Here is a 24,092-nt window from a genome sequence, read left to right on the forward strand (position 1 = left end):
TTTTGTATTGTTTGTTGGTTTGGCAATGCAACTGTCAGCCAGAGAAATATACTGAAAAGGAATATCACCACAGCAAGCAAGGTACTTGGAGTCAAACAGACTGGTTGAGATCTTTAAGGGCCCTCCGCAAGGCTCTCAAAATAATTTTAGATCCAGCAACCCCCTGTACCCAGACTTTGAACTACTCCCCTCTGGGTGCAGGTATAGGGCACCCCTCGGCAGGAAAAACGGAACTAGACAATCATTTGTGCCAGGTGTGATATCCCTCCTAAATAGCTCACGCTAATGTTCCTATCGACCCAGAAAGGTCAGCAGGCTAGTCACTTTTTGTTGGTAACTGTTAGTAAAGTTGTTTTGTCAATTTGCTTTGTATTTTAAATGCCACAATAAAGTCAGTAAAGTAGAGTTTTCAAATGAGCAATTCTTGAAGTTTCAAAACAGCTGTTAAGCAACTGGTTTCACAGGCAATTTGAGAATTAAGTTTATTAGCATCTCAGTTTAGAGCAACCAACCATTGGTGAAGGTTCTAAGGCCATTTTGTAAGAAACAAGGCAATGACTTTGCTTAATGCACACACATCTATACATTCAGATGGACATATCCTATGCATAGTGCAAATGGCTAACACATGTTATTTGAGTTACAGGAGCCATTACATTTTGTCTAGAAACACATTCACAAAAGTAACCTACAGTGGGGAGAACAAGTATTTGATACACTACCGATTTTGAAGGTTTTCCAACTTACAAAGCATGTAGAGGTCTGTAATTTTTATCATAGGTACACTTCAACTGTGAGAGACGGAATCAAAAACAAAAATCCAGAAAATCACATTGTATGATTTTTAAGTAATTAATTTGCATTTTATTGCATGACGTAAGTATTTGATACATCTGAAAAGCAGAACTTAATATTTGGTACAGAAACCTTTGTTTCCTGTAGTTCTTGACCAGGTTTGTACACACTGCAGCAGGGATTTTGGCCCTCTCCTCCATACAGACCTTCTCCAGATCCTTCAGGTTTCGGGGCTGTCGCTGGGCAATATGGACTTTCAGCTCCCTCCAAAGATTTTCTATTGGGTTCAGGTCTGGAGACTGGCTATGCCACTCCAGGACATTGAGATGCTTCTTACGGAGCCACTCCTTAGTTTCCCTGGCTGTGTGTTTCGGGTCGTTGTCATGCTGGAAGACCCAGCCACGACCCATCTTCAATGCTCTTACTGAGGGAAGGAGGTTGTTGGCCAAGATCTCACGATACATGGCCCCATCTATCCTCCCCTCAATACGTTGCAGTCGTCCTGTCCCCTTTGCAGAAAAGCATCCCCAAAGAATGATGTTTCCACCTCCATGCTTCACGGTTGGGATGATGTTCTTGGGGTTGTACTCATCCTTCTTCTTCCTCCAAACACGGCGAGTGTAGTTTATGCAAAAAACTCTATCTTTGTCTCATCAGACCACATGACCTTCTCCCATTCCTCCTCTGGATCATCCAGATGGTCATTGGAAATCTTCAGACGGGCCTGGACATGTGCTGGCTTGAGCAGGGGGACCTTGCGTGCGCTGCAGTATTTTAATCCATGACGGCGTAGTGTGTTACTAATAGCTTTCTTTGAGACTGTGGTCCCAGCTCTCTTCAGGTCATTGACCAGGTCCTGCTGTGTAGTTCTGGGCTGATCCCTCACTTTCCTCATGATCATTGATGCCCCACGAGGTGAGATCTTGCATGGAGCCCCAGACCGAGGGTGATTCCATTTTCTAATAATTGCGCCAACAGTTGTTGCCTTCTCACCAAGCTGCTCTGTGGGCCGGCAACCTGCCTAAAATGTGCAGGAGGATTTCCAATAATGTGTCCATGAACAAAGGGGTGTCAAAATCAAAAGTAAGTCAGTATCTGGTGTGGCCACCAGCTGCATTAAGTACTGCAGTGCATCTCCTCCTCATGGACTGCACCAGATTTGCCAGTTCTTGCTGTGAGATGTTAACCCACTCTTCCACCAAGGCACCTGCAAGTTCCTTGACATTTCTGCGGGGAATGACCCAAGCCCTCACCCTCCAATCCAACAGGTCCCAGACATGCTCAGTGGGATTGAGATCCGGGCTCTACGCTGGCCATGGCAGAACACTGACTTTCCTGTCTTGCAGGAAATCACACACAGAACGAGCAGTATGGCCGGTGGCATTGTCATGTCAGGATGAGCCTGCAGGAATGATACCACATGAGGGAGGAGGATGTCTTTCCTGTAATGCACAGTGTTTAGATTTCCTGCAATCTCAACGAGCTCAGTCGCATGATGCTGTGACACACCGCCCCAGACCATGACGGACCCTCCACCTCCAAATCAATCCCGCTCCAGAGTACAGGCCTTGCTGTAACGCTCATTCCTTGGAGTATAAACTCAAATCCGACCATCACCCTTGGTGAGACAAAACCGCGACTTGTCAGTGAAGAGCACTTTTTGCCAGTCATGTCTGGTCTAGCGGCGGTTGGTTTGTACCCATAGGCGACGTTGTTGCCGGTGATGTCTGGTGAGGACCTGCCTTATAAAAGGCCTACAAGCCCTCAGTCCAGCCTCTCTCAGCCTATTCCGGACAGTCTGAGCACTGATGGAGGGATTGTGCGTTCCTGGTTTAACTCGGGCAGTTGTTGTTGCCATCCTGTACCTGTCCCGCAGGTGTGATGTTCGGATGTACCAATCCTGTGCAGGTGTTGTTACATGTGATCTGTCACTGCGAGGATGATCAGCTGTCCGTCCTGTCTCCCTGTAACGCTGTCTAAGGCGTTTCACAGTACAGACATTGTAATTTATTGCCCTGGCCAGATCTGCAGTCATCATGCCTCCTTGCAGCATGCCTAAGGCACTTTCACGCAAATGAGCAGGGACACTGGGCATGTTTCTTTCTGTGTTTTTCAGAGTCAATAGAAAGGCCGCTTTAGTGTCCTACGTTTTCATTGATAACCGTCTGTAAGCTGTTACTGTCTTAACGCCCATTCCACAGGTGCATGTTCATTAATTGTTTATGGTTCATTGAACAAGTATGGGAAACAGTGTTTAAACCCTTTACAATGAATATCTTTGAAGTGATTTTTACAAATTATCTTTGAAAGACAGGTTCCTGAAAAGGGCTGTTTCTTTTTTGCTGAGTTTATTTAACCTCATAAAGACTGAGTGCTAAGTTAAAAGGCTTCCAAGCTTTCTAGGAAAGACAATCAGCACAGAAGTGTGAAGTGAGATGTGTGGAGCCCCCACCCAAATGCAGAGGCCTCTTTGGCCTCTGCATTTGGTACAATACACCTTGGATATACAAAATGACAAGGCACAGAAAGATTACAAAGATAAGCTCCTCAAAAATCAGAAAACTGTAAAACCAGGTCCCTGAGACTGAGCCACCCTCTGTCAACCTTTACAAGAATGGAACGGTGGTGGTGCAGGGAAACTTCATACATCACCGAAAGGACTTCCACATAATCAAAGTGAGAGCACGGCAGGAGAATCTTTCTCTTGGTGATGACTCCGAGCAAGTCTGGTCAAACCTCTTCAAAATTTCCTGCAGATGAGGATAGCCACCCCCCCCCCCAACACTGAACACACCCAGGTCACACAACTGCACTGCTCCTCCATAATTGACAGGGATAAATTCACCAAGCTGGAGAGAGACATGGTGGATCTTAAAGAGTTAGCCACACTCAAGACAACACAGACACACAAAACAGACCAGCACAACACCACCACACCTATAGTACCCAGAGGGCTAAAGGTGGAGATATATGGCTGTCTGAGAGAGCTAACAACAATGAAAAATGGTTTGATGAAGAATGCAACAACCTAATAAAGAAATTAAGAAACATTTCCATCCAAAAAGATAAGGACCTAGAAACCTGAACCTACGCCTTCACTGTGGAGAATCACTAAAACACTAAATCACTAAAACAATACAGAAATACACCACGGAAAAAGGAGCAGCAAGTCAGAAATCAGCTCAATGTAATTGAAGAATCCATAGAATTGAATCACTTCTGGGAAAATTGGAAAACACTAAACAAACAACAACACAAAGAGTTATCTAATCAAAACAGATATGTATGGATAAACCACTATAAACAAGAAGAAACAGCAAAAACATATAAATGATCAAATACAAATCTTAGAATCAACTATTAAAGACTACCAGCACCCACTGGATTATCCAATTACATTGAATGAACTACAGGACAAAATACAAAACCTGCAACCCAAAAAGGCCTGTGGTGTTGATTGTATCCGAAATTAAATTATTAAATATACAGACCACAAATTCCAATTGGCTATACTTAAACTTTTAACATTGTCCTAAGCTCTGGCATCTTCCCCAATATTCGGAACCAAAGACTGATCACCCCAATCCACAAAAGTGGAGACAAATTTGACCACAATAACTACCATGGGATATTCAGCAAACTTTGGAAAATCCACTACATTATCATTAACATCAGATTCAGACATTTCCTCAGTGAAAACAATGTACTGAGCAAATGTCAAATGTACTTTTTACCAAATTACCATACGACAGACCACGTATTCACACTGCACACCCTAACTAACAAACAAATAAAGCAAAAAGAAAGGCAACTTCTTCTCATGCTTTGTTGATTTCAAAAAAGCTTTTGACTCAATTTGGCATGAGTGTCTGCTATACAAGTTGATGGAAAGTGGTGCTGGGGGAAGGGGGGAAAACATTAACGTTATAAAATCCATGTACACAAACAAGAGTGTGCAAAGCTTTCATCAAGGGAATGAGATCCTGGTGGCTACTTTGAAGAATCTAAAATCTAAAATATATTTAATTTAACAATTTAGGGTTTACTATATGATTCCATAAGTGTTATTTCATAGTTTTGATGTCCTCACTATTATTATACAGTGTAGAAAATATTAAAAATAAAGAGAAACCCTGGAATGAGTAGGTGTGTCCAAACTTTTGACTGGTATTGTATATCAACGAGTTTGCGAGGGCACTAGAACAGTCTGCAGCAAATGGCCTGACCCTACTAGAATCTGAAGTAACATGTCTACTGTTTGCTGATGATCTGGTGCTTCTGTCCCCAACCAAAGAGGGCCTACAGCAGCACCCAGATCTTCTGCACAGATTCTGTCAGACCTGGGCCCTGACAGTAAATCTCAGTAAGACAAAAAAAAAGCACCAGTTGCCAGGACCACAAATAGAAATTCCATCTAGCCACTGTTGCCCACACAAAAAAACTATACGTACCTGGGCTTAAACATCAGTGCAAGAAGGGCTTTCTACTCCATCAAAAATAACATACAATTCTGAATACCAATTTGGATCTGGCAAAAATACTTGAATCAGTTATAGAGCCCATTTTTCTTTATGGTTGTGAGGTCACCAACCAAGGATTCATAAAATGGGACAAGCACCCATTTGAGAATTCTGCAAAAATATTTGCCATGTGCAATGTAAAACACTAATGCATGCAGAGCAGAATTAGGCCGATACCCGCTCACCAACCAATAATTCACAAAATGGGACAAACACCAAATTGAGATTGCATGTAGAATTCTGCAAAAATATCCTCCCTAAACAGAGAGTACACAGTGGCAGAATGTCTGACCACTGTGACTGACCCCAAATTAACGAAAGCTTTGACTATGTACAGACTCAGTGAGCATAGCCTTGCTACTGAGAGAGGCCACCATAGGCAGACCAGGCTCTCAAGAGAAGACAGGCTATGTGCACACTGCCCACAAAATGAGGTGGAAACTGAGCTGCACTTCCTAACCTCCCGCCAAATGTATGACCATATTAGAGACACATATTTCCCTCAGATTACACAGGCCCACAACGAATTTGAAAACTAATCCAATTTTGATAGACTCCCATATCTATTGGGTGAAATACCACAGTGAAATACCACAGCAGCAAGATGTGTGACCTGTTGCCACAAGAAAAGGGCAACCAGTGAAGAACAAACATCATTGTAAATACAGCCCATATTTATGTTTATTTGTTTTTCCTTTTATAGTTGAAATATTTTCACAACACAATATAAAGCCATAATATGACATTTGAAATATCTCTATTCCTATGGAACCTTTGTGTAAGGCCTGGCCAAAGGTGGTGTTGGCTTTCGGGATGACCAGTGAAATATACCTGCTGGAGCACGTGCCACGTGTGGGTGTTGCTATGATGACCAGTGAGCTGAGATAAGGCTGAGCTATAACTAGCAAAGACTTATAGATGACCTGGAGCCAGTGAGTTTGGCAACGATTATGTAGTGAGGACCAGCCAATGAGAGCATACAGGTCACAGTGGTGGGTAGTATATGGGCCTTTGGTGACAAAACGGATGGCACTGTGATAGGCTGCATCCAATTTGCTGAGTAGAGTGTTGGAGGCTAATTTGTAAATGACATCACCGAAGTCAAGGATCGGTAGGATAGTCCGTTTTACGAGGGTAAGTTTGGCAACATGAGTGAAGGAGCTTTGTTACAAAATAGGAAGCCGATTGTAGATTTAACTTTGGATTGGAGATGCATAATGTGAGTCTGGAAGCAGAGTTTACAGTCTAGCCAGACGCCTATGTATTCATAGTTGTCCACATATTCTAAGTCAGAACCGTCCAGAGTAGTGATGCTAGTCGGGTGGGCGGGTGCAGGCAGCAATCAGTTGAAGAGCATGCATTTAATTTTACTAGCATTTAAGAGCAGTTCGGGGCCACGGAAGGAGTGTTGTATGGCATTGAAGCTCATTTGGAGGTTTGTTAACTCAGTGTCCAAAGAAGAGCCAGATGTAAACATAATTGTGTCGTCTGCATAGAAGTGGATCAAAGAATCAACCGCAGCAAGAGCGACATCATTGATATATACAGAGAAAAGAGTCTGCCCGAGAGTTGAACCCTGTGGCACTCCCATAGAGATTGTCAGAGGATCCGGACAACAGGCCCCGCGATTTGACACACTGAACTCTATCTGATAAGTAGTTGGTGAACCAGGCGAGGCAGTCATTTGAGAAACCAAGGCTGTTGAGTCTGCCGATGAGAATATGGTGATTGACAGTCGAAAGCCTTTGCCAGGTCGATGAAGATGGCTGCACAGTACTGGGGGTTATGATAACATTTAGGTCCTTGAACGTGGCTGAGGGGCACCTGTGACCAGCTCGGAAACCAGATTGCATAGCGGGGAAGGTATGGTGGGATTCGAAATGGTCTGTGATCTGTTTGTTCACTTGGGTTTCGAAGACATTAGAAAGGCAGGGCAGGATGGATATAGGTCTGTAACAGTTTGGGTCTAGAGAGTCTCCCCCTTTGAAGAGACCGCGGCAGCTTTCCAATCTTTAGGAATCTCAGACAATACGAAAGAGAGGTTGAACCCTAGTAATAGGGGTTGCAACAATGGTGGCGGATAATTTTAGGAAGAGAGGATCCAGATTGTCTAGCCCAGCTGATTTGTAGGGATCCAGATTTTGTAGCTCTTTCAGAACATCAGCTGTCTGGATTTGTGTGAAGGAGAAGTGGGGGGGGTCCTTGAAATGGGAAGGTGTTTCCTTGCAATGGGAAGCTGGGAGGAGGTGCTCTTATATTCCATGGACTTTACAGTGTCTTTTGGAATTAGTGCTGCAGGATGCAAATTTCTGTTTGAAAAAGCTAGCCTTTGCTTCCCTAACGGACTGTGTGTTTTGGTTCCTGACCACCTTGAAAATTTGCATATCGCGGGGACTATTCGATGCTAGTGCAGTACACCACAGGGTGTTTTTGTGCTGGTCAAGGACAGTCAAGTCTGGAGTGAACCAAGGGCTATATCTGTTCTTAGTTCCACATTTTTTGAATAGGGCATGCTTATTTAAGATGGTGAGGAATGCACTTTTAAAGAACAACCAGGCATCCTCTACTGACGGGATGAGGTCAATATCCTTCCAGGATACCCGGGCCAGGTCGATTTGGAAGGGCCAGGTCGATTTGGAAGGCCTGCTCGCAGAAATGTTTTAGGGAGCGTTTGACAGTGATGAGGGGTGGTCGTTTGACCGCTGACCCATTACGGACGCAGGCAATGAAGCAGTGATCGCTGAGATCCTGGTTGAAAACAGAAGAGGTGTATTTGGAGGGCAAGTTGGTCAGGATGATATCTATGAGGGTGCCAATGTTTACGGATTTAGGGTTGTAACTAGTAAATTATTTGATAATTTGTGTGATATTCATGGAATCTAGTTTAGATTGTCGAATGGTCGGGGTGTTAAGCATATCCCAATTTATGTCACCTTGCAGTTCGACCTCTGACGATAGATGGGGTGCAATCAATACACATATGGTGTCCAGGACACAGCTGGGAGCTGAGGGGGTCTATAACAAGCGGCAACCGTGAGGGACTTACTTCTGGAGAGATAGATCTTTAAAAGTACTGTTTGGGCATAGACCTGGAACTGTTTGAGCATAGACCTGGATCTGTTTGAGCATAGACCTGGATAGTATTACAGAACTCTGCAGGCTCTCTCTACAGTAGATTGCAATTCTGCCCCCTTTAGCAGTCCTGTCTTGATGGAAAATGTTGTAATTGGGGATTGAAATTTCAGAATTTTTGGTGGCCTTCCTAAGCCAGTATTCAGACACGGCTAGGACATCAGGGTTAGTGGAGTGTGCTAAATCAGTGAATAAATCATACTTAGGGAGGAGGCTTCTGATGTTAACTTTCATGAACCCAAGGCTTTTACGGTTGCAGAAGTCAGCAAATGAGAGAACCTGGGGACACACAGGGCCTGGGATAACCTCTACATCACCAGAGGAACAGAGGAGGAGTAGGATAAGGGTATGGCTAAAGGCTATAAGAACTGTTCATCTAGTGCTTTGGGAACATAGAATATAAGGAGCATATTTCTGGGTGTGATAGGATAGATTCAGGGCATAGTATACAGATAAGGGTATGGTAGGGTACGAGTACAGTGGGGGTAAACATCGGCATTATGTGGCAATGAGAGAGGTTGTATCTCTGGAGGTGCCAGTTAAGCTAGGTGCAGTCTCCGCATGTGTGTGGCGTGGGACAAGGGGGCTATCTGAGGCATGTTGAGCAGGACTAGGGGCTCCTCAGTAACATAAAACAATGAGATCTGCCCTAAACAACAGTATACAAGGTGTATTGACATTAGAGCGGGGAATAAAGCAATCACAGGTGTTGATTGGGAGAGCTAAGACAACAACGGGTGAGACAACAATGGGTAAACAGCTAAGACAACAACAACGAGTAAATGGCGATACATGGGCAGAGAGGGTCAGTTAGCTACACACATGGCCTGAGTTCGAGGCTGGGGTCGACAGATAAACAAAATGAAGTACTGTGTTAATGAACAGTCCAGCAGGCATCAGCTGTGTAGCTGAGTGATCATAGGGTCCAATGAGCAGCAATAGATGAAACAGGGAGCAGTTCGGTAGTCGATTACTACGCTAGGCGAGAGCGGGAGACAGTGTTCAAATTAAGATCCGACATCTGTATAGTTAAGCCTTTAAATGGCTTGGGACTGGAAAACTGAACTGCATTTGAAAATAATTGACATTCATCCAAGAGAATATCAGTCAACTTCATAGTGTTACAGTAGAGCTCCCTTGTCCTCCTCTGTTGTGTTGTGTGGATATGGTGAGAAGATGGAGAGAGGAGCCACACCCCCTGTCATCAGCAGGCTGTATCAGGAGCACTGCACTCTTTCATGTTGGCTGGCATGGTAATGAGAGGTGATAGAAATAGGTGAGCTTCTCCCACTAGGCCTCCCACACAGGGACTGCCAAGACTATGGCGTGGGCCGTGTGTGTGAGTGTGTATGTGTGTGTGTATCCCACGATTCTTCCTGAAATGAATCGCCTCAGCAGCTCAGAGGATCACGCTCCCCCTTCAGACATCCTTAATCCCTCTAAACTCCTCATGACACTTGCTGTTGATCTATTCATCTCAACTTATTGCCCCATTGTCACTATCCTCTCCCGCTGCCTGCCTGTATACTCCATTAAGATGCTACAGGAGCAGACAAACTTTGACTACATATTGGCTCCTTTTTTCATGTGACCCAGTTTGCCACTCACTGTTTTAAAACATATATCTATAATCTAGTTGTTAGTCGATGTGTGTGCATAACGCAGTGTAGCTATCGTGTAAGAGAAAAAAGGGTCAACTTGGTATTCTCCAAGAGAAGCATTCCCTTAGCAACCTCTCACAGGACTCTTTTAAGGCCATTACAGAGTCTTGCGGACGGTAGAGTCTCACACATGGGAACGGGAGGTCAAGGAGAAGGATGATGCTGTGTGCTGTAGTTTTCTCTCCCCTCCCACAGACTCTTGCGGCTTGAGACTGTTGCTACTTCAAACAGGACACACGGATGGAGAGAGGGAGAACAGGGGGAGTAGTGGGGGCCAATAGATCCTGTAATGTACCCAGCCTCAGAGAGAGGAAAGAGAAGGGAGGAAAAGAGGAGTGAGAGAGACAGAGATAGAGAGAGATGAGGGGTAGAAGAGAAGTGAGTAAATGAGGAGAGAGAGAAAGGGAGAGCGGGAGAGGGGAAGTAGGGCCAAAGGAGAGAGTTGAGGAGGAAAGAGTAGAAAGAAAGGAGAAGGACCTGAGCCTAGCTCGTCATGCTGGCCTCATCTCAGATGAGTAGACTTGAAACTTCTCAGATTAAGTTTCAAGTCTACTGCAGCGCCATCTCTTGACTGGCTGCATCACCGCTTGGTATGGTAACTGCTTGGCATCCGGCGACAAGGTGCTACAGAGGGTGGGGCCAATGTCCCTGCCTTCCATGACCTCTATACCAGGCGGTGTCAGAGGAAGGCCCAGAAAATTGTCTGTGATCAAAAGGCCCCTGAACAGCTTCTACCCCAAAACCATAAGTCAGCTGAACAGTTAATCACATGGCTACCCAGACTATTTGCCTTGACCCTTTTTTGTACTGACTCTCTTGCACTTATGCTATACACACACACTGGACTCTGCCCACACACTCACACCGATTTTTTTTTTTTACCTTTATTTGACTAGGCAAGTCAGTTAAGAACAAATTCATATTTTCAATGACGGCCTAGGAACAGTGGGTGAAATGCCTGTTCAGGGGCAGACCGACAGATTTGTACCTTGTCAGCTCGGGGTTTGAACTTGCAACCTTCCGGTTACTAGTCCAACGCTCTAACCACTAGGCTACCCTGCCGCCACAATGCATATTGCATACATGCATATTGCATACATGCATATTGCATACATGCATATTGACACCACACACACTCACACATACACTTGATTTCAAACTCTTTATACAACCTAGTGCTACTGTGTTTATTATCTATCCTTATTGCCTAGTCACTTTTACCCCAACCTACATGCACCTATTACCTTAACTACCCCTGCACATTGACTCTGCACCGCTACTCCTTCTATATAGCCTCGTTATCGTTATTTACTGTGTTACTATTTTATATTTTTCTTTGCTAATTTTCTTACTTTTTAACTCTGCATTGTTGGGAAAGGGCTGGTAACTAAGCATTTCACAGTAAAGTCTGCACCTGTTGTATTTGTCGCATGTGACAAATAAAATGGATTTGATTTGAAGTGAAGTGAGAGGAGAAAGGCTGCATTTTAGCTCCAGTCCCTAGGAACGGTTGACACTCTTTCACTAGACGTGACTTTCTAGCAGTGGTGTAAAGAACTTAAGTAAAAGTACTTTAAAGTCATTTTTTTTGGTACTTGCACTTTACTTTACTATTTATATTTTTAACTACTTTTACTTTTACTTCACTACATTCCTTAAGAAAATATTGTACTTTTTACTCCATACATTTTCCTCGACACCTCCAAGTACTCATTACATTTTGAATGCTTAGCAGGACAGGAAAATAGTCAAATTCACAAGTTTATCAACCGATCATCCCTACTGCCTCTGATCTGGCAGACTCACTAAACACACATGCTTCGTTTGTAAATTATGTCTGAATGTTGTAATGTGCTCGTGGCTTTCCGTAAATAAAAAAATCTGGTGCCATCTGGTTTGCATAATATAAGGAATTTGAAATGATTTATACTTTGACTTTTGATAAATACTTTTACTTTTATACTTTTATACTTTTACTCAAGTATAATGATTCAATGAGATACGGCTCAGGAGCCTCATTTATAAAAACACAAAATATTTATATATCTGACACAAAAGTAGGCATTTGCTGAACTTTACGTGAAAAAATGCTTGTCCTCCTGCAAATTTTAAACCTGTGCGTAAGCACAGTTTCTAGTGGTTGAAGAATTTCATTGCATGAAGGCACAGTAGCCTTGTAGCCTTGTGCAAATGGGGAATATATGATGACGTATTCATAACCAAAAACACTGGTAACATAGGCATACATTTCTTATTATTTAGGCTATTTCATTTCCATGATCATTGCAGAATAAATTCCTCACCTTTTCTGACTGTGATGGTTTCATACTTGCGAAATAGACTACAGGTCTACAACAAGTTATGATAGGCTACCATTCATCCCATCTCTCATTTAACTGGACCCACATCAAGGTAGTAAATAAACTGAAAAAATATATCAGTGCAACATGCAACAATTTCAAAGATTTACAGTTACAATTATAGAGAAATCAGTCAATGTAAATAAATTCATTAGGCCCTAATCTATGGATTTCACATGACTGGGAATACAGATACGCATTTGTTGGTTACAGATACCAACAGATGGTATCTGGGGTGGGGTGTTGATAAACAAATCAGTATCTGGTGTGACCACCATTTGCCTCATGCAGCATGACATCTCCTTCACATAGAGTTGAACAGGCTGTTGATTATGGCCTGTGCTATGTTGTCCCACTCCTCTTCAATGGTTGTGCGATGTTGCTGGATATTGACAGGAACTAGAATCAAATCAAATCAAATGTATTTACAGTGGGGCAAAAAAGTATTTAGTCAGCCACCAATTGTGCAAGTTCTCCCACTTAAGAAGATGAGAGAGGCCTGTAATTTTCATCATAGGTACACTTCTACTATGACAGACAAAATTAGAAAACAAAATCCAGAAAATCACATTATAGGATTTTTTATGAATTTATTTGCAAATTATGGTGGAAAATAAGTATTTGGTCACCCACAAACAAGCAAGATTTCTGGCTCTCACAGACAAAATTGTAGACCTGCAACAGGCTGGGAAGACTGAATATGCAATAGGTAAGCAGCTTGGTTTGAAGAAATCAACTGTGGGAGCAATTATTAGGAAATGGAAGACATACAAGACCACTGATAATCTCCCTCGAACTGGGGCTCTACGCAAGATCTCACCCCGTGGGGTCAAAATGATCACAAGAACGGTGAGCAAAAATCCCAGAATCACACGGGGGGCCTAGTGAATGACCTGCAGAGAGCTGGGACCAAAGTAACAAAGCCTACCATCAGTAATACACTACGCCGCCAGGGACTCAAATCCTGCAGTGCCAGATGTGTCCCCCTGCTTAAGCCAGTACATGTCCAAGCCCGTTTGCTAGAGAGCATTTGGATGATCCAGAAGAAGATTGGGAGAATATCATATGGTCAGATGAAACTAAAATAGACAAACTCAACTCGTCATGTTTGGAGGACAAAGAATGCTGAGTTGCATCAAAAGGACACCATACCTATTGTGAAGCAAAGGGGGTGGAAACATCATGCATTGGGGCTGTTTTCTGCAAAGGGACAAGGACGACTGATCCGTGTAAAGGAAAGAATGAATGGGGCCATGTATCGTGAGATTTTGAGTGAACACCTCCTTCCATCAGCAAGGGCATTGAAGATGAAATGTGGCTGGGTCTTTCAGCATGACAATGATCCCAAACACACCGCCCGGGCAACGAAGGAGTGGCTTCGTAAGAAGCATTTCAAGGTCCTGGAGTGGCCTAGCCAGTCTCCAGATCTCAACCCCATAGAAAATCTTTGGAGGGAGTTGAAAGTCCGTGTTGTAGATGGTTAGACGGTTAGAGTCCAAGATGTTTATTAACAATCCAAAAGGGGTAGGCAAGAGTGGTCGTGGACTGGCAAAAGGTCAAAACCAGTTCAGAGGTACAGAATGGCAGTCAGGCTTGAGGTCAGGGCAGGCAGAATAGTCAGGCAGGCGGGAATGGAGTCCAGAAAAACAGGCAAAGGTCAAAACCGGGAGGACTTGTAGAAGAGAATAGAAAAGCAGGAGCACAGGAAAACCACGCTGTTCGACTTTAACATTCAAGACGAACTGGCACAGAGAGCTAGGAAACACAGGGATAAATACACCAGGGAAAATAAGCGACACCTGGAGGGGGTGGAGACAATCACAAGGACAGGTGAAACAGTTCAGGGCCCAATGTTTCATTTATAAGCATAATATATAATACAGATATCATAACCACTGCTGAATAAATGCCTAATTTTTTCTGGCCATGGTGAGTTCATATTCCGGAACTAGCTATACAACCCCCATACGCATCTGTCATTTAATTGGGCCTATTAGATAGGTCCTGTACCATTATTTTATATTATATCATTTTATAGTAAGATGAAGATCATTTACCATAGCTGAATAAAATAGAAAGGATATGAAGTAACTAGGTTTAGTGTAAAAGTGATCATTTGAAGCAAGTCCTATACACTAGATTTAGAGTTATTCGGCAACTGTAGTTTTGATTTGATTAGGATCTCTTTTAGTCCTCATGTGGACTAATCTTCCAAGAGTTCTTTACAGCTGTGAATGAGACCAACTTTAGAATGTTTTAGAAATTAAAACAAATATGAGCTGCATGGTGCGACTATAGGCTATTTGAGAAAGTCACAAAAAAAGCATGCCTCAGGCTGCACACGCTGATCTCACATCAATTGGTCATATTTGCACCCATCAAACCATTCTCAATTTAATCTTGTCTTTACTAATATGTAAAATTAGATTTGATGTATTATGTCCCATTATTAAATGGGCAGGAACAGAGGCAGGGGGAAAGTACATGTCATCCTTATGCACTGGAATAGCGAGAGGAGGATGCGTTTCCACAGTTCCTTTTTCAATCGTGTTGGGTAGGCTACACTGGTTTTATAGCTGAGCAATGTGCGTAATATGAGCAGTTGAGAAATAAATATAGTAGCAGCTGGGATCCTCCTCTTTTTAGTGGCAACCATCAGAATGATGCTTTCACATGGGATTGCATATAGAAATGTCTGGGCTGATCAGAATGCTTATTTCACTCCACGCATCAACCACTGTTTGAGGATTACGCAGCCTCCCGCTGCACGACAGGTAATATTCCGTATGCCATGGCCTTCGCCAACCATGTTGCTGCAGCTACCCAGTGCTTAATTGGGAAACCGAGTGAAATCTGTTTGGGAACATGTTTTCACAATGAAACATATTTCAATTAAACTGTTGACAGACCCTCACTGTGTGCACTCGAGAAAGGAATGAAGGAGAGAGAGGGGGAGATGGAAGCGAACAGTGATGTGATATTCTGTAGCTAAAGGTAATGTGTCAGCCTATTAATTAATTAATTATAGGAAAAAAGACCTATTACTAGGCTATTCAAAATCAAATACTAATTCACTGTAATTGTAGGCTAACCAGCCTACTCTGTAGCCGCCCTGCACAATCAATGAACCAACAGCATCACCTAGGCCTGTTGGTTCTCTCCCAGACTCATGGATAGTAATGTTGGATCATCGTAGCATAAGGTAAACCGTCCATCCAGTATGCATAATAATTCAGTCCACACTCAAAGGCAAATACTAGAATTTGTTTAATTTATAATATAGGCTAGACCAATTACGTACCAAAGACATGTTAAATAGTTGTTGTTTTTCTGCTGTGCGTAATATGCGGAAGGCTATGTATTGTATAACGGCACCATCATTATTTTAATTCAGGCTTTTTTTCTCAGGCTCGATCATATATACGCTTATGCATAAACTCTAACAGTATGGGTGTTGTGAATGAGTCATCACCTTAGAAAGCGCTGTCCATTTGGTTGTGTTAGGCTTTAAAACAACATCCACCACGACAATGTTTTCCACTCAGTTTCAACCTGTAGTTGAACTTCTTTCTTCAAATTGATCGATCACAGTGAAGTGAGTTTTAAAAGCATGATACTGATTTGATGATAAGTGTTTGATGTGGTTTTAGATGACATTTTCAGGATGTCAGTGTGGTTAGAGGGACAATAGAGCGCTGAGTACCAGGCCATTAGCGACATGACGATCATTAGCGAGTTGGGTACTATTAAAACAAGTCCAGAGTGCATAAGAGAAGATTACAGTGAATCGTGGAATTTTACTGCAGCCATGACTAATGACTATTGGTGTGGCGGTAACACAGTCACCACAACAGCTCGAGTCTGTTTGATGACATGGAAATGTCCCTGAAAGAGGCAGTTTGCTTTCATTGCCTAAGTAATGATGTGGCTGTATTCGTAGTTCAAGTGGTGTTCGTTGTCATAGAGACAGTGAGGCAGTGAATAGAGTGCTGTCTGCTCTGAGAACCAACTCACGTATAAGAACCTCCTGTATCCGTCACTCCCCCAGACTAACTCTGGAAGGCAGTATAAGGACCTCCTTTATCCGTCACCCCCCCAGACTAACTCTGGAAGGCAGTATAAGGACCTCCTTTATCCGTCACCCCCCCAGACTAACTCTGGAAGGCAGTATAAGGACCTCCTGTATCCGTCACCCCCCCAGACTAACTCTGGAAGGCAGTGCGATTTGAAAGCTGATCTATTATTTGTAATATCTGAAACCTGTAGAAGTCAGCAAACTGTTGTTCCTATGCTTTCCTGTAGGTACTGTAGTGCTGAAACAAGCTACAGATTTGGTGCAGGGGTTAAACAAGGCCAGTTGGATTTCCTCTTAGAGCAGTAACTGTAACAATGGATCTGAAAGGGAAACTCCACCATTATATTATATCCATAATATATTTTACATTTTAGATTATTCAAAGTAGCCACGCTTTGCCTTGATGACAGCTTGGCACACTATTGGCATTCTCTAAACCAGCTTCATGGAATGCATTTCAATTAACAGGTGTGCCTTGTTAAAATTTAATTTGTGGAATTTCTTTCCTTCATAATGTGTTTGAGCCAATCAGTTGTGTTGTGACAAGGTAGGGGTGGTATACAGATAGCCCTATTTGGTAAAAGACCAAGTCCATATTATGGCAAGAACAGCTCAAATAAGCAAAGAGAAACGACAGTCCATCATTACTTTAAGACATGAAGGTCAGTCAATCTGAAAAATTTCAAGAACTTTGAAAGTTTCTTCAAGTGCAGTTGCAAAAAACATCAGGCGCTATGATGAAACTGGCATTCATGAGGACAGCCACAGGAAAGGATGACCCAGAGTTACCTCTGCTGCAGAGGATGCGTTCATTAGAGTTACCAGCCTCAGAAATGTTTGCCCAAATAAATACTTCACGGAGTTCAAGTAACAGACACATCTCAGCATCAACAGTTCAGAGGAGACTGTGTGAATCAGGCCTTCATGGCCAAATGACTGCAAAGAAACCACTACTAAAGGATGCAAACAAGAAGAAGAGACTTGCTTGTGCCAAGAAACACAAGCAATGGACAGTAGACCAGTGGAAATCTGTCCTTTGGTCTGAAGAGTCCAAATTTGAGATTTTTGGTTCCAACCACTGTGCCTTAGTGAGATGCAGAGTAGGTGAATGGATGATCTCTGCATGTGTGGTTCCCACCATGAAGCTTGGAGGAGGAGTGTGATGGTGTGGGGGTGCTTTGCTGGTGACACTGTCAGTGATTTATTTAGAATTAAAGGCCCACTTAACCAGGATGGCTACCACAGCATTCTACAGCGATACACCACCCCATCTGGTTTGCGTTTATTGGGACTATCATTTGACTATCATCAGAACAATTACCAACACAACCCCAGGCTGTGTAAGGGGTATTTGACCAAGAAGGAGAGTGATGGAGTGCTGCATCAGATGACCTGGCCTCCACAATCACCTGACCTCAACCCAATTGAGATGATTTGGGATTATGAGTGTGACCACAGAGTGAAGGAAAAGCAGCCAACAAGTGCTCAGCCTATGTGGGAACTCCTTCAAGACTGTTGGAAAAGCATTCCTCATGAAGCTGTTTGAGAGATTGCCAAGAGTTTGCAAAGCTGTCATCAAGGCAAACGGTGGCTACTTTGAAGAATCTAAAATCTTAAATCTATTTTGATTTGTTTATTAACCCTTTTTTTGGTTACTACATGATTCCATATGTTATTTTATAGTTTTGATGTCTTCACTATTATTCTTCATTGTAGAAAATATTATAAATAGAGAAAAACTCTTGAATGTGTAGGTGTGTCCAAACTTTTAACTGGTACTGTATGTGCTGTGTTTGTTTGTTGTTAAATAAATGCAGGTCCTTTTTTAGAGTGCATAGTCCATTGTGGGAGTATAATGTAGCTGGTGCGGAATGGTTGTATTCAAATGGGCTATTCTGTGGCTGTGTGTGAATATACTGATTCTCCAAGTGAACTCTCTGTGAGAAGTCCTTCCAAAATGTCCTCAAACTGTCCCATGTTTTACTGTAAATACACAGAACATATGTGCTGTGCTGCTCATGGGTTAGGACAACACATGTTCTACATTCTACAGGCATCGTCTGTTGGCTAAAAGACATCAAGGATCTTCTGGGAAAAATGTCAAACGGCATAACATCAATTGGATCTGTGTTTGAAACTAACGAATGACCTACCCATAACCTTTCTGTAGCCCTTTACTGCAGTCAAATGACACATTTACTTTCTAGTGGCTTCATGGATGGAATGTTATTCATATTTTTTATCATTTCATAATTAATACACTTTTGTTTTTTAAACACACATAAAATCTGGTGTTTCTATTTGAAACAGTGTTGTTATATTTCAGTCTTCTGTGATGTATATTAAGTGTAATATTGGGATACAAACTCAAAATGTAATACATTTAAACTCTGTATCTGACGTGGAACAGCTGTCTTCTGTTTTTTAAGCCCATAACCATGTGTGAGGTGTATACTTTGGTTTCACAGTAGATTTGTTCAAGACTACCAATAATCACTCTGTGTGACCCTGACTAAGCCTACTGCAGTAAAAGGTTAGGTTTGAAGGACATACATTTTCTTTAAATATAGTGTATATCCTCATATAGTCTGGGGTGAAAGTAAGGAGGTCAAGTATGGCGTCCCGGCAAAAGACTGTAAATAGTTGGGGTACGCCGTACCAGTAAAACATGAGCCTATCACAATAATTATAACAAAATGTTAAGAAAACTGTTGGCTGTTACACCACTTTTTAATATTACCGCAGAGTCAGAGGCATGAAAAATGTGTTGTAGCCAATGCTCCAAAATTAGATGTGGTTAGATGAAAACAGACATTTAACCAAGGCAGTGGATGCAAATATCCTGGCCTAAATACAATCACCAAATGCCTTTACACTTTTTGGTGTTTTGTGTAACAGATGTCTCTTCCATTCACCACTGTTTGGAGGATGGAAATATGTTGTGAGAGGTTGAATGAATTCTACTTTCACCCCTGCATACAGTATCATAGACATTGTGGCCTGGTTCCAGATCTGTTTGTAGCATCTTGCCAACACCTATGGTGTTCGATATGAGCTGGTTGTACAGCACAGACAGATCTGGTAACGGTCTGTAAGCACTGGTTTTACATGTCAAACCACTCTGGGTTTGACATGTACAGCCCTGCATGGGCATGTGAGTGTGCAGTGCAGTGTGAATCTAACATCCTCTGATCTCTTTTGCCTTTAACCTTCCACCTTCTGCTGGGACCTGTGGATGTTGCTGCCTTTGCTAGCTTATTGTGAGTACACATCAGATTACACATCTGATTACACATCTGATGACACATCAGATTACACATCTGATTACACATCTGATGACACATCAGATTACACATCCGATTACACATCCGGTCACACATCTGATTACACATCAGATTACACATCTGATTACACATCAGATTACACATCTGATTACACATCAGATTACACATCTGATTACACATCCGATTACACATCTGATGACACATCCGATTACACATCTGATTACACATCTGATTACACATCAGAGTACACATCTGATTACACATCTGGTTACATACATGGTTACACATCCAGTTACACATCTGATTACACATCTGGTTACACATCTGGTTACACACATGGTTACACATCCAGTGACACATCTGATTACACATCTGGTTACACATCTGGTTACACACATGGTTACACATCCAGTTACACATCTGATTACACATCTGGTTACACACATGGTTACACATCCAGTTACACATCCGGTTACACATCCAGTTACATATCTAGTTACACATCCGGTTACACATCAATTACACATCTGATTACACATCTGGCCAAACCATGTTCTCATCTGAATTGTTCTGCTGATACACACACTTAACTGAAAGCAGTCGTGTTTTGGTGTTACTAGGACATTTGCTTGGAAGATTTTGCATTATTTGAATACATACAGTATGTAAGGAATACATCATCCGTATTTTCAGTGGAAGAAATACAGCCAGTTACGATTTAATACTGACAATTTGCTAATGACGGCTTGTTGTTTTATGTGACTCCAGGTGATGTCGCCAGGCATGGAGAATGACCACATCTTCCATATGACTGGGTCCGGTGCTGACCAGGACCCCAAGGGTGTGTTCACCATCAACAGGGTGACCGGAGAGGTGTCCGTCAGTCAAGAGCTGGACAGAGAGGCCATCAGCTCCTACACGGTGAGTACATACCTCACACAGCCGAAAGAAAGACAGACATTTTGATTCCATCTCCTGATGCTTTTATTCATTCATGTACAACAAAATATGTGTAAAACGTAACATTAGAGAGAAAGTAGAGGTGTTTGGGTTTCAACTACAGACTTAGATTCCAGATCTAGGCTGTGAATATATCTGGCAGAATCTGTCTGAGAGAAAATGGACTCAAATTCTCTCATGGGTGACTTGATGCTATCAGTCACAAGTTGAAGGTTTGTGATAAAAGAGTCATAAGAAGACTGCGGGAATCTAGTTTATTCAAATGCCTCTGGGGTGTCTTCCTGACTAAAGCATTTCCTTGCAAAAGAGAGTGATTCTTTCTTCAAGTCACACACAATTGATTGTATCCCACTTGCAGTGATAGACACAAGTCTAGTTAGTTGAGTGCATGTTCGTAGATGAGACTTTGCCTTTTTAATGACTGTCGATGGAGTGTGTGGCTAAACATAAGTGTCTGGGGTGTTTGATTGGTGGTGAAGTAGAAGGAAGGAGCAGGCTTCTGAGAGAGGGGCAGAGGGAGACAGCAGGCCCAGGTGGGATTAAACCAGAGACACAGCCAAGCACTTGACATTTACATCTCTTTCCTGAGCTCTCCCCAGCTACACACAACACGAAAGCACATACAGTGCATTCGGAAAGTATTCAGACCCCTTTACTTTAAAACAAAAATCCCGCTCGTACGTCGACACACAATACCCCCTAATGACAAAGCACCGTTTATTAAAAATAAAAAACTGAAATATCACATTTACATAAGTATTCAGACCTTTTTCTCAGTAGTTTGTTGAAGCATCTTTGGCAGTGATTACAGCCTTGAGTCTTCTTGGGTATGACGCTACAGGCTTGGCACACCTGTATTTGGGGATTTAAGAATGATGGAGGCCACTGTGTTCTTGGGGACCTTCAATGCTGCAAACATTTTTTGGTACCCTTCCCCAGATCTGTGCCTCGACACAATCCTGTCTCGGAGCTCTACGGACAATTCCCTCGACCTCATGTATTGGTTTTTGCTCTGACAGGTGTGTGCCTTTCCAAATCATGTCCAATCAATTGAATTTACCAGAGGTGGACTCCAATCAAGTTGTAGAAACATCTCAATTTCGAGACTCATAGCAAATGGTCTGAATACACACACACACACACACACATGCACACACATGCACACACACACACACACAGCCTCCAATCTCAGTCCCCACTGGCAAGTATGCACACACCATTTTTTTTAAATTGATTTTATTTAACCTTTATTTAACGAGGTAAGTCTTTAAACCACTGCCATTTCACTTGAGTTAAATGTAGATTTCGATTAAGGAGTGTGTGTTCGATGGTTTAAGTTATGACATATCAGTGGTTTAACAGTTTGTGTCGGTGTTGACTCTTTCATTGGAAGGTGATGTATGTGTTTAGTTGTTTACGTCCATATGGTCTGTTGTCATTACATGCTTGCTGCTGGATGTTGCACTGTTAGTCACATTAGATCCAGAGAAAACATTGCTAAAAGGATAGCATGCAATTACTCTCTCTCCCTCTTGGTCTGCTACCAATGCACTGCCCAAATTCATTCAGAAATGTGGAAATGAGTCATGGATTGATTCCCAGGAGCGGCAGCATTATGATAATCCATTGCCTCCCCTGCTCTGGGCTGCTATGTTTTAGAGCCTGCCTGGCCCACTCATAACACATTGTGCTACTGGAGCTCCACGCTAACTGCTCTATCAGTCACACAGATGCAAAGTTTGGGGCTTTCACCTGACTTTTCCGTAACACACACACACACACACACACACACACACACACACACACACACACACACACACACACACACACACACACACACACACACACACAGAGAAACAGAAACGGACAGACACACAGTGGCTTCAGTGTTGAAGCACTCATCACCTAATTTCGTTGTATCAGGGCAGAATAACTGCATTTCCGGATAATTCAGTAGCATCACATCAGGGATAATTATATGGCTGCTAATTCAGCCCATCTCACAGCAGCAATCACAGACACACACACTCTCTCTCTCACCCCCACTGGGCTATGACCTCATGCCAATCATTCATCCTCTATACAGGCTGTTTACCAGAGCCCACAACAGCATTCTGTTTCCTCCTCTGTCTGTCTGTCTGTCTGTCTGTCTGTCTGTCTCTCTCTCTCAGGAGGGAGTCTCTAACAGGATGTTGTTATTTATTCATCTCTGTTGTAAACAGGACCGTTGATTGTTCTAGACTGACGCATTGTATTGTTAATGGTCTGAAATGTGAGGAAGGAACCACAAGCTTTCCGCTGTTATGAAACACTCAGATAATATTCAGAGTTGAGAGGAGGGAGATACTGTATAGAAGAACAACACAGACAACGAGGAGACGAGATCAGCAACTTCCCATGATTCGTACTTTTTAACCTCTGCACTATTATAGTAATTGTATTTGCAGTTTTCTGCTGCTTACCCAAATCATTGACTTACTGCTGTTCAGTTGCTACTACCATACACAGAAGTGAAGAACAGATTTCGAATGTTATTCCTTCACAATTGAATGCACTCATACAACTAAGCGCAGGCTCATGTAAACAACAACAAATGAAAACAAAAGTTTAAAACACCGACACAGTTCGTCCATGTGATACTTCCTGTGTCAGAACATTCATCTTTCTGTCTAAGCAAGCGTGGAATTGATATCTAGCAATCTCTCACACACTCTCCTTCCTATCCTCTCTCTCCATCTCTCTCCCTCTCATTCGATGCAAGAAATCTCTAATTTAATCATGGTCTTTATACACTGCTCAAAAAAATAAAGGGAACACTTAAACAACACAATGTAACTCCAAGTCAATCACACTTCTGTGAAATCAAACTGTCCACTTAGGAAGCAACACTGATTGACAATAAATTTCACATGCTGTTGCGCAAATGGAATAGACAACAGGTGGAAATTATAGGCAATTAGCAAGACACCCCCAATAAAGGAGTGGTTCTGCAGGTGGGGACTGCAGACCACTTCTCAGTTCCTATGCTTCCTGGCTGATGTTTTGGTCACTTTTGAATGCTGGCGGTGCTTTCACTCTAGTGGTAGCATGAGACGGAGTCTACAACCCACACAAGTGGCTCAGGTAGTGCAGCTCATCCAGGATGGCACATCAATGCGAGCTGTGCAGGAAGGTTTGCTGCGTAGTATCCAGAGCATGGAGGCGCTACCAGGAGACAGGCCAGTACATCAGGAGACGTGGAGGAGGCCATAGGAGGGCAATAACCCAGCAGCAGGACCGCTACCTCCGCCTTTGTGCAAGGAGGA

General features: G+C 42.6%; 1 protein-coding gene across 1 annotated transcript in view; it reads left to right on the plus strand.

The window, feature by feature from the left end:
- LOC135508828 (cadherin-13-like) overlaps positions 1-24,092 on the plus strand; it is a 529,634-nt gene that overhangs the window by 227,991 nt on the left and 277,551 nt on the right. Inside the window, exon 5 of the mRNA XM_064929038.1 lies at positions 20,596-20,748. Coding sequence (XP_064785110.1) covers positions 20,596-20,748 — 153 coding nt within the window. The remainder of the gene's footprint in view (positions 1-20,595; positions 20,749-24,092) is intronic.

Source organism: Oncorhynchus masou, chromosome 22 (assembly GCF_036934945.1).
Source record: "Oncorhynchus masou masou isolate Uvic2021 chromosome 22, UVic_Omas_1.1, whole genome shotgun sequence".
Taxonomy (NCBI): Eukaryota; Metazoa; Chordata; class Actinopteri; order Salmoniformes; family Salmonidae; genus Oncorhynchus; species Oncorhynchus masou.